The 13,686-nt window shown below is 44.4% G+C and overlaps 7 protein-coding genes across 7 annotated transcripts; 3 read left to right on the top strand and 4 right to left on the bottom strand.

The window, feature by feature from the left end:
• Positions 1 to 327: 327 nt before the first annotated feature.
• COG3 (LALA0S07e01178g1_1) lies at positions 328 to 2,584 on the top strand (the record flags this gene model as incomplete). The annotated part of the gene is made up of 2 exons (XM_022771350.1): positions 328 to 399; positions 461 to 2,584. 2 exons carry the CDS (start codon positions 328 to 330, stop codon positions 2,582 to 2,584), a joined length of 2,196 nt encoding a protein of 731 aa, XP_022629266.1.
• A 153-nt stretch (positions 2,585 to 2,737) lies between these two features.
• Positions 2,738 to 2,956, bottom strand: TFB5 (LALA0S07e01156g1_1; the record flags this gene model as incomplete). Its single annotated transcript, XM_022771349.1, has 1 exon — positions 2,738 to 2,956. The coding sequence occupies one exon, from the start codon at positions 2,954 to 2,956 to the stop codon at positions 2,738 to 2,740; it is 219 nt and encodes a 72-aa protein (XP_022629265.1).
• A 132-nt stretch (positions 2,957 to 3,088) lies between these two features.
• VPS41 (LALA0S07e01134g1_1) lies at positions 3,089 to 6,106 on the top strand (the record flags this gene model as incomplete). Its single annotated transcript, XM_022771348.1, has 1 exon — positions 3,089 to 6,106. The coding sequence occupies one exon, from the start codon at positions 3,089 to 3,091 to the stop codon at positions 6,104 to 6,106; it is 3,018 nt and encodes a 1,005-aa protein (XP_022629264.1).
• A 120-nt stretch (positions 6,107 to 6,226) lies between these two features.
• On the bottom strand, positions 6,227 to 8,557 carry PDC2 (LALA0S07e01112g1_1; the record flags this gene model as incomplete). The annotated part of the gene is made up of 1 exon (XM_022771347.1): positions 6,227 to 8,557. The coding sequence occupies one exon, from the start codon at positions 8,555 to 8,557 to the stop codon at positions 6,227 to 6,229; it is 2,331 nt and encodes a 776-aa protein (XP_022629263.1).
• Positions 8,558 to 9,076: 519 nt separating this feature from the next.
• Positions 9,077 to 9,526, bottom strand: LALA0_S07e01090g (LALA0S07e01090g1_1; the record flags this gene model as incomplete). The annotated part of the gene is made up of 1 exon (XM_022771346.1): positions 9,077 to 9,526. The coding sequence occupies one exon, from the start codon at positions 9,524 to 9,526 to the stop codon at positions 9,077 to 9,079; it is 450 nt and encodes a 149-aa protein (XP_022629262.1).
• A 319-nt stretch (positions 9,527 to 9,845) lies between these two features.
• STN1 (LALA0S07e01068g1_1) lies at positions 9,846 to 11,237 on the top strand (the record flags this gene model as incomplete). The annotated part of the gene is made up of 1 exon (XM_022771345.1): positions 9,846 to 11,237. One exon carries the CDS (start codon positions 9,846 to 9,848, stop codon positions 11,235 to 11,237), a length of 1,392 nt encoding a protein of 463 aa, XP_022629261.1.
• A 1,531-nt stretch (positions 11,238 to 12,768) lies between these two features.
• YHC1 (LALA0S07e01046g1_1) lies at positions 12,769 to 13,461 on the bottom strand (the record flags this gene model as incomplete). Its single annotated transcript, XM_022771344.1, has 1 exon — positions 12,769 to 13,461. The coding sequence occupies one exon, from the start codon at positions 13,459 to 13,461 to the stop codon at positions 12,769 to 12,771; it is 693 nt and encodes a 230-aa protein (XP_022629260.1).
• Between the last annotated feature and the right edge of the window lie 225 nt (positions 13,462 to 13,686).

Here is a 13,686-nt window from a genome sequence, read left to right as displayed (position 1 = left end):
ACATGGGTTCCAGAACTATTCGTAGCCAGGCCAAGGCCAAGGCCAAGACTCCTAGCGAGATCGAAATACTTTGCTATGACTTTGCATCACGATCGTATAGATAAGAAGTTTTCGAGGGAGATGAACTATTACTACGGCTCCCACCTCAACGAAAGATATCAAGAACTATAGCTCTCGCCTTCCACTACCGGTGTCATTGGTTGGTCACGTGATTTTTAAATTGAATGCTCGCCGCCTGTAAGTTCATGAGTGAACCACGCATCTTGTCAAAAACCATCAAGCACCAGCAGCAACTGGTTCTAGAAACGTACCCACACAAACATATCGATGCCCTCACGAACAAGATCTGGATCTCTGGCAAACACCATAGCGGTCAAGGGACCAGCCGCACCGGAACTTGTATGTCTAGCTGCCGTTATCGTTGAAATCAAAATAACAGCAATATACTAACTCTTTACAGACACCATCGCTTCTGGATGATCAGGATCTACTTCGCAAACTGCGAGAAATTCGCTCAACGCACCCTAAAAAACCCAAACCGCTTGACAGTCAACATTCTCAGGCTCGCGGCGACGGCCCCAGCTACGCAAAATATGAAAACTACCTGTCCAGTCTCAACAGCAGAACCGCGGAATATCAGGCCGTCATAGATCAAACACAAGCCATTGATGACCAGCTGGCTCTTGCTATTGCTGAATTCGGAAGTTTGTCGACCAAAACCGAGACTTTCACGACCACAATCGGCCAGTTGTTCCACAATTTCAACAACCTCGAAATACTGCACAAATCTTTGGACGATTACATGACGAATTTTGACGCTTTGGATCCGATTGTACGCTGGCTACACCATTCCAATTCCGCTAGTATTGTCAAGAGAGACTCTTTTCGCCTGAAACTGGCTAAAATAGATGCTTCTCTCTTGTTCCTCGAGCAACACCAAGACTTTGCTGATTCCGAAACGTACCGCATCAAATTTAAACAAAGCTTGATGCGCTGCTGTAACATGATGGTAAGCTACCTCACCAGCTCGTTGAAGGCTCTTTATAATGAAGTTGCCAGATCTCTAGAAACTACGACAGACTTAGCCACGCGTGAAGCACTGCTCTATAACAAGTTCAGATCGCGTGCTGTAGATTTTTACTCCATTTCCGAAGAGCTTTCAACCCGCTGTTCACACACCAGCAACAATAGGTACCGCGATGACGTGAAATCCGCCTTGCAAAATTGTTACCTTGAATATTTTCAGATCCGTTCAAAACTTTTGCAACCCTTGATTCGAAACCAGCTCAATGAACTGAATACCGAAGACTCTGGCTTCTCTTTGGTGAAATACATCCAGGACAGCCTACTGTTTTTTTCGCAGCTTTGCCATAATGAATACGATCTGATAGCACAGTTCTTTCCCGAAGCAGAGGGAAAAAGCTTTTTCAATAATGGACTTTTCCGTCTCTGCGAGCCCTTACATGATTCTGTTCGCGAAAAAGTTCTAAGAGAGAATGAGGTTACAGTTTTATGCGACTCCGTCACTCTACTCAATAAGTTCTATCAATTTGAGGAGGATTCTAAGGAATATCAAGACCAGTTCAAGAGTGTCTACTTAGATAAGATTTTTGAGCCAATTCTACAAGACGTTCAGTACAGACTGATATTTCGTGCTCAGAAATATGTCGAATCGAACATAGTGAACTTCAGACCCACCACGGATGCCTTCATAATCAATCATCGCAAGTCTATTCCAGCAAATTCAGAAAACAAAAATGCTGTTGTAACTTCCTTTCTTGACAGTATATCTGACTTCGAAGAAGAGGTGGATGAAGTTCGCAGTTGTTATCCCCCAGTTTTAAGAGCGGTAGCCCTTCTTTCGAGAATCTACCAATTGGTCAACTCCTCCATTTTTGACAACCTCGCTCATCACATTGTGCATGATTGTATCGAGTCGTTAAGATCGGCTTTTCAGCTTGTAAAACATTCCGAAGATACATTGGAGCCACGACTCGCCTGTTTGAAAAATTTGTTGATGCTTCGCAAACAAGTCCAGGCATTCGAGATTCAGTACGTCTGTAACGAAAAGTATGTTGACTTTTCCGGCCTTACGGAGTTTTTGAGGTCTTTCGCTATTGGAGGATCTATGAATGTCTCCAGCACATCAGTATTAGATCTAACCACGGAGAACGGACCGCTGGTGGTCCGAGACATGGTCGACGCACGTTCAGAGCTAACAATGGAGCTAAGAAGGGCTGTCAAAGATTTGACGGATGCGGCCGTCAAGGACTTGGTAGTCGATTGCCTCGACAATGACGATGACTTATTGGCCAAAAACAAGCAGCTGCGCGCCAATATTGAGGCGAACTTGCCCAGGCTTTACGAACGTATGTGCAATTTTGTCGGTGATGTTGAAATCAGGTCCCACTTGATCGACGCAATTCAAGAGTCGTTGGCTCGCTCTTATTCCATATTTTACGAACATGTTGCAGAACTAGCGTCAAATGGAAAAGTCAATAAAGGTGAATTTTCTGAGTTGATGTACGTTGACGTGCTTGTTGAGCTGGTAAATAATGTGGCCAGTTCCCTCGAGCAAAATTAAACTTGACTTGAACTTTTATATGTACAGATTACTTACATGCATGCAGGGCAAGTCAACGAAACCCATCACAACTATCTTTACAATGCCCTTGTGCTTTGATCAGGCTACCTGAGAGAAAACCAACGAGACCGCCGAAACTTATTTGAAAGATTTTCAAGGCTCTTCTTCTTCGTCCATCGCGTCGTAAATATTTTGTGACATTAATCTGTTCAGCTCAGCTTTGATGAACTCAACTTTCGCTGGATCTACCAATAGGTGTGTATCGTCTAATTCCTCTAGAATGATGTTATTTCTGTCAGTGTCCATCTGCAAAATCAGGGCTCTTATAGACGGATCGCACTGTATTAGTGCACCTTTCCTAGCTCTGGGCATTGAGCATACGTTTGTTCTGAACTCTTGCTGAACGGTCGGATGTATTTTACAAGCATAAATTTAGTTAATTTGAACATATCATCAAGTTCCTATATCTTTATGTCTTGAAATTCGAACCAACATGGAGCGTAGATGGCCCGGCGCGACCACCAAGCATCAGTGGGAGATTTTGATCCTCACAGAATAGCGAGCTCTGATGTTAAAGATAAAACAGGAGCGGAAAAACTCACAAATGAACTGAACTACGATCGTCCAAACGATGAACATGAAATTAAGGTAAAACAACGTCAAGGAAGAGAGAATGGAAGTACAGATAAATATGAGGAGAGGGAGTTTTCCAATGACACAAATCAAGATAAAAACCAGTTTGTACATGGTGAAAAGACTTCCAGTTTTTCTTCGAAAACGACAGACAAAAGCTCAAGTAATGCTGAAGATGAAGATGGAACAGAAGGAATTCTTAGACAAGTGGGAAAGAATGGAAAGAATTTCGCCAAACAAATGCCCCCAAAACATACTGATAGTGAAAATAACGATGCGTTGAGTTATAATATTAAGAACGAGAATAGTCGGGAAGACATCGGCCAAGAAGATAAAGAGAAAGTTGAAGTTGAAGATGATGAAGAGGACGAAGAAGACGACGACGCTGGGAAGGATGATGATGATGATGATGATGATGACGACGACGACGAAGATGAAGATGACGAACCTCCCCTACTAAAATACTCTAGAATCACGCAGCTTTCGAAAAACTTTCTCACAAGAGATACCATATCAGCGTGCCAATTCCACGACAAAGTTTTCGCTTTTGCTACACATGCTGGAATATTACAATTCACAGAGCCCGACTTTACCACGATAAGGACGCTCAAATGTCACCGATCGTCAATCACTTCGATATATACGGATGGAGAGCTTTTCGCAACCTCTTCAATTGATGGAACGGTTGTCATCGGCTCAGTGAGAGATAGTTCTGATCTACTTGCGTGCGATTTTAAAAGACCAGTCCATGCAGTGGTATTGGATGAAAAGTATAAAACTTCAAAAACTTTCGTTTCGGGAGGTATGGCAGGAGAGGTTATTTTGTCTCAAAGAAACTGGCTTGGGAACAGGGTCGACGTTGTGCTTGATAAGGGGCACGGACCAATCGTTGGGATCTATACTTTAGATGACGTCCTTTTCTGGATGAACGATGCAGGCATCACTTTCTACAGTATAGCGTCGAAAAGTAAGCTATTACAAATACCGTTTCCCAGGGATGAAGACGGCACAAGGCCAGATTTGTATTGGCCTTCTGTTCACTTCCCAGAAACAGACAGGATAGTTATCTCCTGGGCCCGTCATGTTTGGACATTCAAAGTCTCCTTAGCAACTCTGACTACTCACGGAAATCATTTGGGGTCCATTTTGTCCAGTGCTGCATCTAGTCTGAGAGCAGTCCCGGACAAAAAAATCGAGCATGACCACTATCTGTACTTACCCATGACCTTGGCAGGTGTAGTGTCTTTCCGTAATGATCAACTATTGTGCTTAGAGATACCTTCCTCCGAAAGCGCTGGAACAACCCTAAACAATCCACAGCTAAAAGTTATCGATATGTTCACTGGTGAAGAAATCCATGGCGATGAAGTTGTTTCCAAAAATCATCAAAACCTAAATGTCAATGACTACCATCTAGGTAAGCACATTGGTAGAGAATCCACTGAATATTTTATGATTAGTTCTCATGATGCGATATCTGCTCATGAGTTATCTTTACTGGAGCGATATCAATGGTTCCTCGACAATGGAAGGGACTATGATGCATGGAACATCGGCCTCTACGCTGTCGATAAGATGGAAAGATTGGAAACTGGAGAACGTTACATAAACGCGCTAATATCTTCTAAAAGCTGGGAAGATGCCGCCTCTGCCATTACCGAGATTTTCTCCAGCACGAACATCGAGGCGAATGATTCTGATCAATACCGACACATTATCGAAAAATGGGAAGCATATGTTACGCTATTGATCGAAAATGGAAAGGTCAACGAAATCGCTCCGCTGGTGCCTTTGCATCCGCAGTTGAGCTCTAAAATCTACGACAACATTTTGAAGTTCTACCTTGAAACTCATCAGCTCTCCATTTTGTCCCATTATACACACCAGTGGCCAAGAAACGCTTGGAACAGCCAGTATTTTGAAAACCTTTTTGAGGAGCTGATAGAAAAAAATGACGAACACGTCCGTGAATACAGAGAAGAGCTCGTTTTCTTACTTCTGACGGAGAATAAAGATGTAAAAGCTGTACCCCACCTCATCCAGATGAGAGATTTGAGGGCTCTCGATATTATTAGTGATCAAAAAGTGCTCTCAATGTTTGCGAGGCAGTTGTTGGATATCGTACTTCTTCCTTACAATGGTGAAGATGAAGCTCTAAACTCGCTGGGTTTAGATCACGCACAGCGGATTTTCAAAAAGCCGATTAACCTTCTAGTGCAAGGGACTCATATGGTCGATATCTCCTTCATCACTTCCAAGCTTTCGTCCTCTGAGACTTACGGCATTTTGCTTTACCTTTTCTTACGCGAGGGCTCCAAAGCTGAACCCATTTTGACCGCACCTTATGAAAATGATATGATTACCCTTTACCTACAATTTGATCACGAAGGCCTCCTAGAATTTTTAAAGACCAAGAAAAACTACGACGTCGATAACGCTATCGAGCTTTGCAGTTCAACGAATGACTATACCAACGAGCTAATATACCTATATGGAAAGATCGGAGAAACTAAAAAGGCCCTTTCGCTGATCATAGATAGAGGAAATGAGCCCAAGCTTGCTATACAATTTGTTCAAAGTTCGGGGGATATTGAGTTATGGCAGTACCTGATAACTTACAGTATGAACAAGCCAGCTTTCATAAAGGCACTACTCGAAATGAGGTCAACCTTGGGAGCCGGGCATGTCGACATTTTACGAAAAGTGCCTCCAACTTTGGAAATCGATGGGCTAAAAGTGTCTCTCGAACACATCACCAAAGAAAACTTTATCAACCTCAATGTGAAGTCCGGAGTCTTTAAAATCCTCGATGATGAGACAAAGCAATTTGCTCATGATTTTCTCAAATTAAGAGAAATGGGGAAAGTCTTTAATGTCGATAGTTCTTGATTTCAAGCATTACGATTGACATTGTTCACTCTAAGATGAATTTGCCCATTGGGAAAGGGGCGAAAGTCATATGCGTTAGTAGTTTCTAAGTTGATTATCATCTTTGAAGTTTCCATGTGTTTATCCGGAAGGATGGAACCCACCAAAGAAATTATTGCTTCCTACTCCAAGCGTTGGATCAACATTAGATTGAGAAATATCTTTTGTAGCAGGAGTTGTGCCTGGGCGCATAAGCGCATGCTCTTGGTGCATCAATTGACGCTCCAATAGATTTTCCCTCTGTCTTTTTTCCGGAGCACTTAAAGCTAGCTTTGCCTTATGTATTTTCTTTAAGCAGTTTCTGTAGCTGAACTTGAGCTCACTGAGGGCAGACTCGGACAATCCCACTTCCCTGAACTCAGCATGCTTTAAAATGTTGCCCATTGATTTCGCGATATCAATGTTTGTTTGCAGTGTAGTCATGATGAGGAGGCGCTGAGATCCGAACGTAGCTTCGGGTTCGCCGGTAGTCGAAGAATTCGAAAATTCACTGTGTCTTCCTAAATCAAATTCGTTACCCAAATTCAGGTCTGGTTCGTTCATAGCCAACAATTCATTAGGTGGCAAATTGTTAGAAGCTGGTGAAGTGCTGTCGGCTATCGAGTTCTGAGCGTGATTGGCCAACGTAGGATCTGTCGGCGCTGGTGGCGCTTCTGCAGGTAGTGCACTGAACACATCATCTAAATAAGCATTTGCCGTTGGCACCGGGGTTGGAGCAGTGTATAGATGGGTTTCTGATGCAGAGGGTGGAGCAACAGTGACACGATCCAAATGATCATGTCCATCAACAGGTGGTAGAACCCCACTGGAAAATATATCACCGGTTTTATCAATAACGCTGCTCACAAAAAAGTCGCTTTCAGGATTTGTATTTGCTCCTAAACTTGAAACATGATCGAACGTGTCATGGGCGGCACTTCCCTCCACGTTAGCAAATGTTTCCAGATTGAACGCTCCCGCTGAATAGTCCTCCTCATACGAACCAGTCTTTGGTTCTGGCTCCCATTCATCTACAATTGCACTTTCCACCAGTTCCTCTGAACTCAAAAAATTGGTATTTTTATTTTCGATGTTCAGATCCAGTAGAATATCGTAATCCCATTGTTGAACGCAGTGAAATTTCTCACTTACCTCGTAAAGTTTCCGTTCCAAGGCCTCATTTTTCTTGAAAGCCATGCTAACATTTTCGTTCAGTTGAATCATATGCTGCGGCAAAATACCGGAACTTTTCCAGTTAGCTTTTATGGTATCAACCGGTATGGCATCCCAGGAGTTTTTTATTAGTTTGAAGGCGTTGGACATATTCAAGGTGCTTTGATCATAGGTCAGTATTTTCTTCGCACCCGACTTCTTTTCAATTTTCTCTTGTAAGTCGATGAGTGCTTCATACTGCTGTACTCGATAATGTGTCTTGAATTCATCTAGGACCCCCCAATTGAAAGGTAAAAATCGACTGTTAGCAGAGGTGTACACTAGTTTGATATTTTTGAGCCGTAAGTTGACTATCCGATGAGAGCACGAGTCATCGAGAACTATGCAGATTGTTCGATTGTCCACAACGAGTCGTTTGTCCCACCATGCCAGCCAATCGTGAAACAGATTGCTGGTAAGCCAAGACTTCCGGTTGCTATGGTACGTCAAAGAAAACTTTCTGGCCATTCTGGAGCCTACCGAGGTGGGTGAGGAGCCGTCGGAGGGATCATTGGCAAAATGACTTCGAAAGCTTCGGTAATTCTCGTATTTTCCTATCACCAGGGGATTCATTTTTTCTGAACCGTCTAAGTTAGCGCAGAGCATCACAGTGAGAACTTCTATTTTTCTTTGCACCTGGCCTGTTTCGTACTGTGCGTTGTCCATGGGCAAGTTGTAGGCCAGAAAGGTTTCGTCCAGTGTAAACAGATCTTTCGGTGGGACTTTGACCAGTAGATCTTTCAAAGCGTCTCGTTCCTCGAAAGTCCAAACTTTGGGTGGCTTCGGCAATTCCTCATCTGGATTTGTGACGTTCAGGTCCATTTTCGATAAAAAATACGTGATCCACTTGTAACTGAAGGAACCGTTGCCCTCACGGTGTATGGCTGGAATGCGGTGCCATACGGACTGTGCGGTATCTTGAACGATAGGTGGAGTGATGGGAATCCCGTTCCAGATGCTTTGAGAGACCCATTCTTGCAAAATTCGTCGCACCAAAAGGTTGTTCGGAGTTCGCAATCGGTTGGCTCCCTTTTCGTGCTCTTTGGAATTCATAAAGATGCTTTTGCGAGCCAAAAGTCGCGAGATGGTACCTTGCGAAGGACGTGATGATAATTGGTAAGCCTCGTAAGCCCATCGCGCCAACTCCGCCTGAGTCCATTTTGGATGCCTCTCGGCCATCAAAATGATGCTATATTTCTGTTCAACGGATAATAAACCCATAATTTAATAGCTTCCTAGTAGCCTCCCATAAATTGTGGGCCTCTTCCTAGATCTCAGGTCGACGAAACGATGACCTTGGTGAGATAAAATGAACAAAACTGTTGCTTGATGTGAAATTGTGTTACAACTCTTCCACCACACCAGATAAAAAGACCAAGAAAATTTCAGGTGATTGCGTGAAAAGTCCGACAATTAGATAGCTATGAAAGAAGAGTCTAAAAGAACGTTGATCTTGTCTTTAAGTAGAATTTTGTTAACACTGAAATCAAAAAGTTTACCATCAATTACATCAAATTCAATAACGGCTTTAATATGCTATTCGACGGTGAATAGATTTCGGATCATATAGAGAGCGACATATCTCCAGAGTCTCGTGACCGAATATGAAATGTTGTGTTAAAGAGCGCTCGGGTCGCTGATGATAAGCTAAGACCATCTCCTTTCACTTCTGTAAGGTTTGTTTCGATATGTGTCATGTCCTGGATAATCCTTGTGTTCTAGGCGATTCTTGACCTCCATTCAGCTGCCGCGATATGTCGTGTAGCCGTAGTTACTGAGAAGCAATGGGATATGGTAGTGCCTAGCATCGCTTACTGTGAAGGCGATTTCCACAAACGGGAAGAAACACGATTTGCCTTCGCGAGCGTAGTATTTCGATGTCTGGAACCGGATCTTGTAAAAACCAGGAACCAAGGACTTCCAGGCCAGCATTTTAGATTCCTGTTCCACGATTCCAATGCTTCTCAGGAGCGTTCTTTTGGATGGCTCTGGTGCAAACACCCACTGGACGATCCTTCCATCGGCGTTGGTTTTAGCTAAAGCAAAGGGTGCATCGCCATTTTCGCATAACACTTGGGTATCGTCAGAAGTATCGTCGATCGCCATTTTGTAGATCGAACATACAACACCTTCAGCTGGCTTTCCAGTGGTCGTATCGAGAATATGGCATGTCACAGGAGGTCTAGACATGTTTGAAATATCGAACTGTAGTCTTATCAAGTCCGGTTATGCCCTCAAAAATCGAACACGAAAAGAAAAAAGAGGCTCAAAAACACAGTCTAGAACCTCTGGTTTACGGTTCAAACTCTTACAGTATAAATCGACAACGTCAGGATGAGATTCGACCGTTGTAGAGCATACTCCTCAGGTTAAAGTCTCAAACGATCGGGATAAGTTTTGAAGTTATATAGATAATCAATTCATTTCATGTAGGTGTATTATCTATATTGATGTCATCTCGGATACGCCCGATGAGGTGGAAGAAGAACATAAAACTGGCCCTCTAGAGATGCCCCGTTGGGATCACATAGCGTATCAAACAGAAGGTGTGGACTATTACATACCAGTTTTATTTAGGTATTCTGCTACATTCGAGCAGAAAGTGCCCTGTTTCGTGGGCGACCTCACTCGCGGGCTCGAGAAATGGGAAAAAGAGATACAACGATACTATCCTAATGGAAGCGCATTTTGGCTTCTAGGAAACCATCCAATTCGAAAATTGACTGTGCAAGGATACGTCGTTTCCTGGAAATGGAAGTTCATCGGTGAAATAGATTACGCTTTATTTAAGATCGACGATTGTACGCGGGAAGCGGCTGACATAGCGTCTTTACTACCTTGTAAATGCTCGAAAAGCTTGATATTGCAAAACGGGTTGCCGAACATAAATCTCAGTGGCTGCCAACTCAAAATGCATGGAAGTATGAATAAGTATCGAGAATTGGACGTGGAGAGTATCGAGGTTTGCACGGGCGTGCTGAAAGAGGTGGGATTTTGGCGCATGGCGATGCAATGGCGAGAAGTTTTAGCTGAACCCTGGGTGATAGACGAGAAGGCCTTGAATGAAGCGTTTCTTTCGCAAGATGAGGGTTTGGGTCCCAACACTACCTACAATTTCGTGCATTGGCTTGAGCGTGAGGCGTACAAGAGTGAAATGCAGATAAGTGGGGAGGATCGGCCGAGCGGCACCACACAAGAGCTACTGTTGCCAATGGATCTCGATTATGTCAATAGTGTGGTCGCGGATGGAAATTGGTGCGGAAATGAAGTTGTCGTTGAAAGTGCAAATGATAGAGATTCATCGCCAGTAGAGGCAAGACAACTTGCAGATCCCGTCGTGGAACTGGTTTCTCAGAAAAGCGATTTTTCGCTGAGCGATTACCGCCGTTTGCTGACAGAATATTTGATCTGCCAACGGAAAAATGAAATCTCGATGCTCAATACGTTTCGAAACCCCACACTAATGCAGGTCTTGCGGTCTTTACTACGTGGAAAGTGTGAGATTTCACGCAAGGAAGAAGAAGAACAACAACAAGAAGACGAAGAAGCCAGCCGTGTGTTCGCGCAGGCCGTTGCCAGGTTAGCTGATATGGGCGTTGCACGAGTTCTTGCTCAAGGCCGGATTCTGAATTTGCAGATGTTGCAGTTCTGTTATACACAAGCGTCTGCCAGGATCGCTGTGCTGGTCGCTATGCGACTGAACACAGGGGTGTTGGATTTTGAAGCTCTGTGCAATTCTGTGAACCTTTTGTACCAAAAACCGCTGAACGGAATTCTTCTGGATATCTACAAACGAGCGCTGCGATGTGCCACAGAAAATCCAAACTCACTTGTACGCTCATGGTGGATCGAAATGTCCAGTAGCAGCACTGCAGTGGTACATTTTGTGCGGGTCGCGTGATCAGTTCAAAACGATTTGAAATCTTAATCGCGCGCCTGGAAAACAATGCGGTTACGTAATCTTTTTGCGTTGTCCTAAGCGACCGAGAGAGAAAGAGAGACAAAAGAAGCGTCGGAACGAGAAAAGAGCTCGTAAGTCCGAAGAACGCCATGCATTGACGTCTCGCTTGGACTATTCAACGCCCAGGCTGTGTTGGATACACCCATCGTTTGAAACCCGCACCAGCACCCACATAATTGCATTTCGTCCGATTATAGCCTCCCATATCCGGCACCATTACCACAATCATATTTGCACACACCCTACAAGGTTCTCACGTGTGCCAAAAAAGCTGCTATCCTTTCACCACCACCACTTCCAACACTTCACTGCCCATTTCCGTTTTACTCGCGAATTGTCAACGCGACATTTTAATTCCAGCCCTTTTTTCTCCCCTTTCTGCATTCCTCCGCGCACTTTCCGTCTCTAGATTCTTAACCCTGTGGTGTGTGAGTGGACGTCTGCATGTATGTATATTTCCCTAACGGACTATAGTAGTATGTGTCCAGTGACGGCGATGATCGCAAATGGTGTGGGCCTAGGTGTGGGAAAAAAAAACTAAAAAAACGCACTCTCTCTACGCCGGTAAGTGTGGAAACAAACGGGTCCGCCATGGACCACCGTCCACCCGCGCGACAGCATGTCTGCCGTCAGTTTTTTCCTGGATACCACCAAAAAGACGCCCCAAATAGGGAATCGTAATGGATTATTAAGAACTCGATGCAGCATAATGGCAAGGGAGCGAGCGCCATTACAAATAATAACCGCAGATTCGGCACGGTATAGCGGATGGGATACATACTTGTACGACCGAGACGACTACAAACAAGACTATAGAAGCGTATATATAAGGGTGTTGAAGGTGTGATAGGGCTAGACTACGGAGCTAGAGAAAGTGCGAACGGGCTAAACAGAACAATAACAAGCTGGCAAAGACGTTCACAACCGGTTGTGAATGCTAAAATTTCATCAGAGGTAAGCTACTTGACAAAAACTATCTATTCTTTTGTCATCGTGTTAAAAATCAACTCGAAATTATTCAGTTTTCGCATGTTGCAGCTCATCACCATTACTTGGCATACATACTTATAAGAGACGAGGAAAATGGTAACGCTACAACTGACGGAAAGGATGTGCAACGAACACCACGGTGTTGAGAAAGGAGGGATTCTGGGACCCTTGATGGACACAATTGCAGGACGCAGCGATGTAGACGATATCACCGGGTTCGTGATTGTGTGGTTTGTTGTGAGCGTTGTGAGTGTTTTGATACTGGGAACTGTAGTGTTGGCTGTGGGGATCGTCCTGCGACCGGAAATTCGGGACAAAAAATCTGCCAAGACATCTGCAGATGTTTGGGGCGCAGATCTGGAAAAAAATGCTCAGATGTGAGGCCAAAAGACCTCCAGGCAACGAACTACTACGTCACAACCACCAATACCACCACCATTTATAATAACTAATACTACCTCTCGTAATTTGAATTTCATGTTCAGCGACGCTCAAGTTTTCGGGTCACGTCACGCAAAGTGGTCGTAACGGCTCTGTCGCTTGCCAACAGCAACGGTGGACACGAAGGCCATTGTGACAAAGACGGTGGTGGTGGAAGCAACGCCAGACTTCGTGACGAGGTGTAATCGGGTGTGAAAATGCGAGAGCGAAGGGTGTGGGCAGATGTCTTGCTACCGGTCCCATTGGTGCCAGTACCAACATCGCTAGCACCGTTGAATGCCCGACGATTGGCTCTCTGGGGCAGTTTATCCATTTGTACGGACTCGCCTGTATCGAGACGACACTCTGGTTTGAAGACTTTGGCGTATCCTGGCGATTTCGCATACAATTTTTCCAATACCTGGGCCCCAGCTTCGAGCTCTTCTGCTTGGAAGGCCCTGGATTGATGAGCAGCCCTGTTCTGGCGATTGGTGCCACAATGGAGTGTGAACTTTCTAGACTGGGGTGCCTTTTGAGGGTCCTTTGGCGATCTGTCGACTTTTGGCCCGCGTCTTCTTTCTCGTCCGGGAGTTCGGGTTCGCGGCAGCCAGTCTTGTTCCAACTGTCGAGCCTTGTTGCAGTAGTAGTCACCTGCGAGTCGAACATGGTTCTTGCCCAGCAGATGGCTTTTCCGAACGCTCGGAGTGTCATGTGTAAGGTACGAGTGGCAGTAATCACAGAAGAAACGCGGCATGGTAGAGAAACGAGAGAAACTGATCTAGATCAGATGTAACTGTGAATATTCAGCGTGCGATGAGCTAGGTTGCCAATAAGAATGCTAATGATGTGTGAAGGAGAGATCTATATTTCAACCAACATCACTAGCTACGTTACTCGACTAGATGCTCGCATAGATTATCGACTCTAAACTCGACTAGACTTTTTTAATTGGTCTCCAAATCATGCTATACGAACACGT

Source organism: Lachancea lanzarotensis, scaffold LALA0S07, assembly GCF_000938715.1.
Source record: "Lachancea lanzarotensis genome assembly LALA0, scaffold LALA0S07, whole genome shotgun sequence".
Classification (NCBI taxonomy): Eukaryota; Fungi; Ascomycota; class Saccharomycetes; order Saccharomycetales; family Saccharomycetaceae; genus Lachancea; species Lachancea lanzarotensis.
This window is presented reverse-complemented; position numbering and strand designations above follow the sequence as displayed.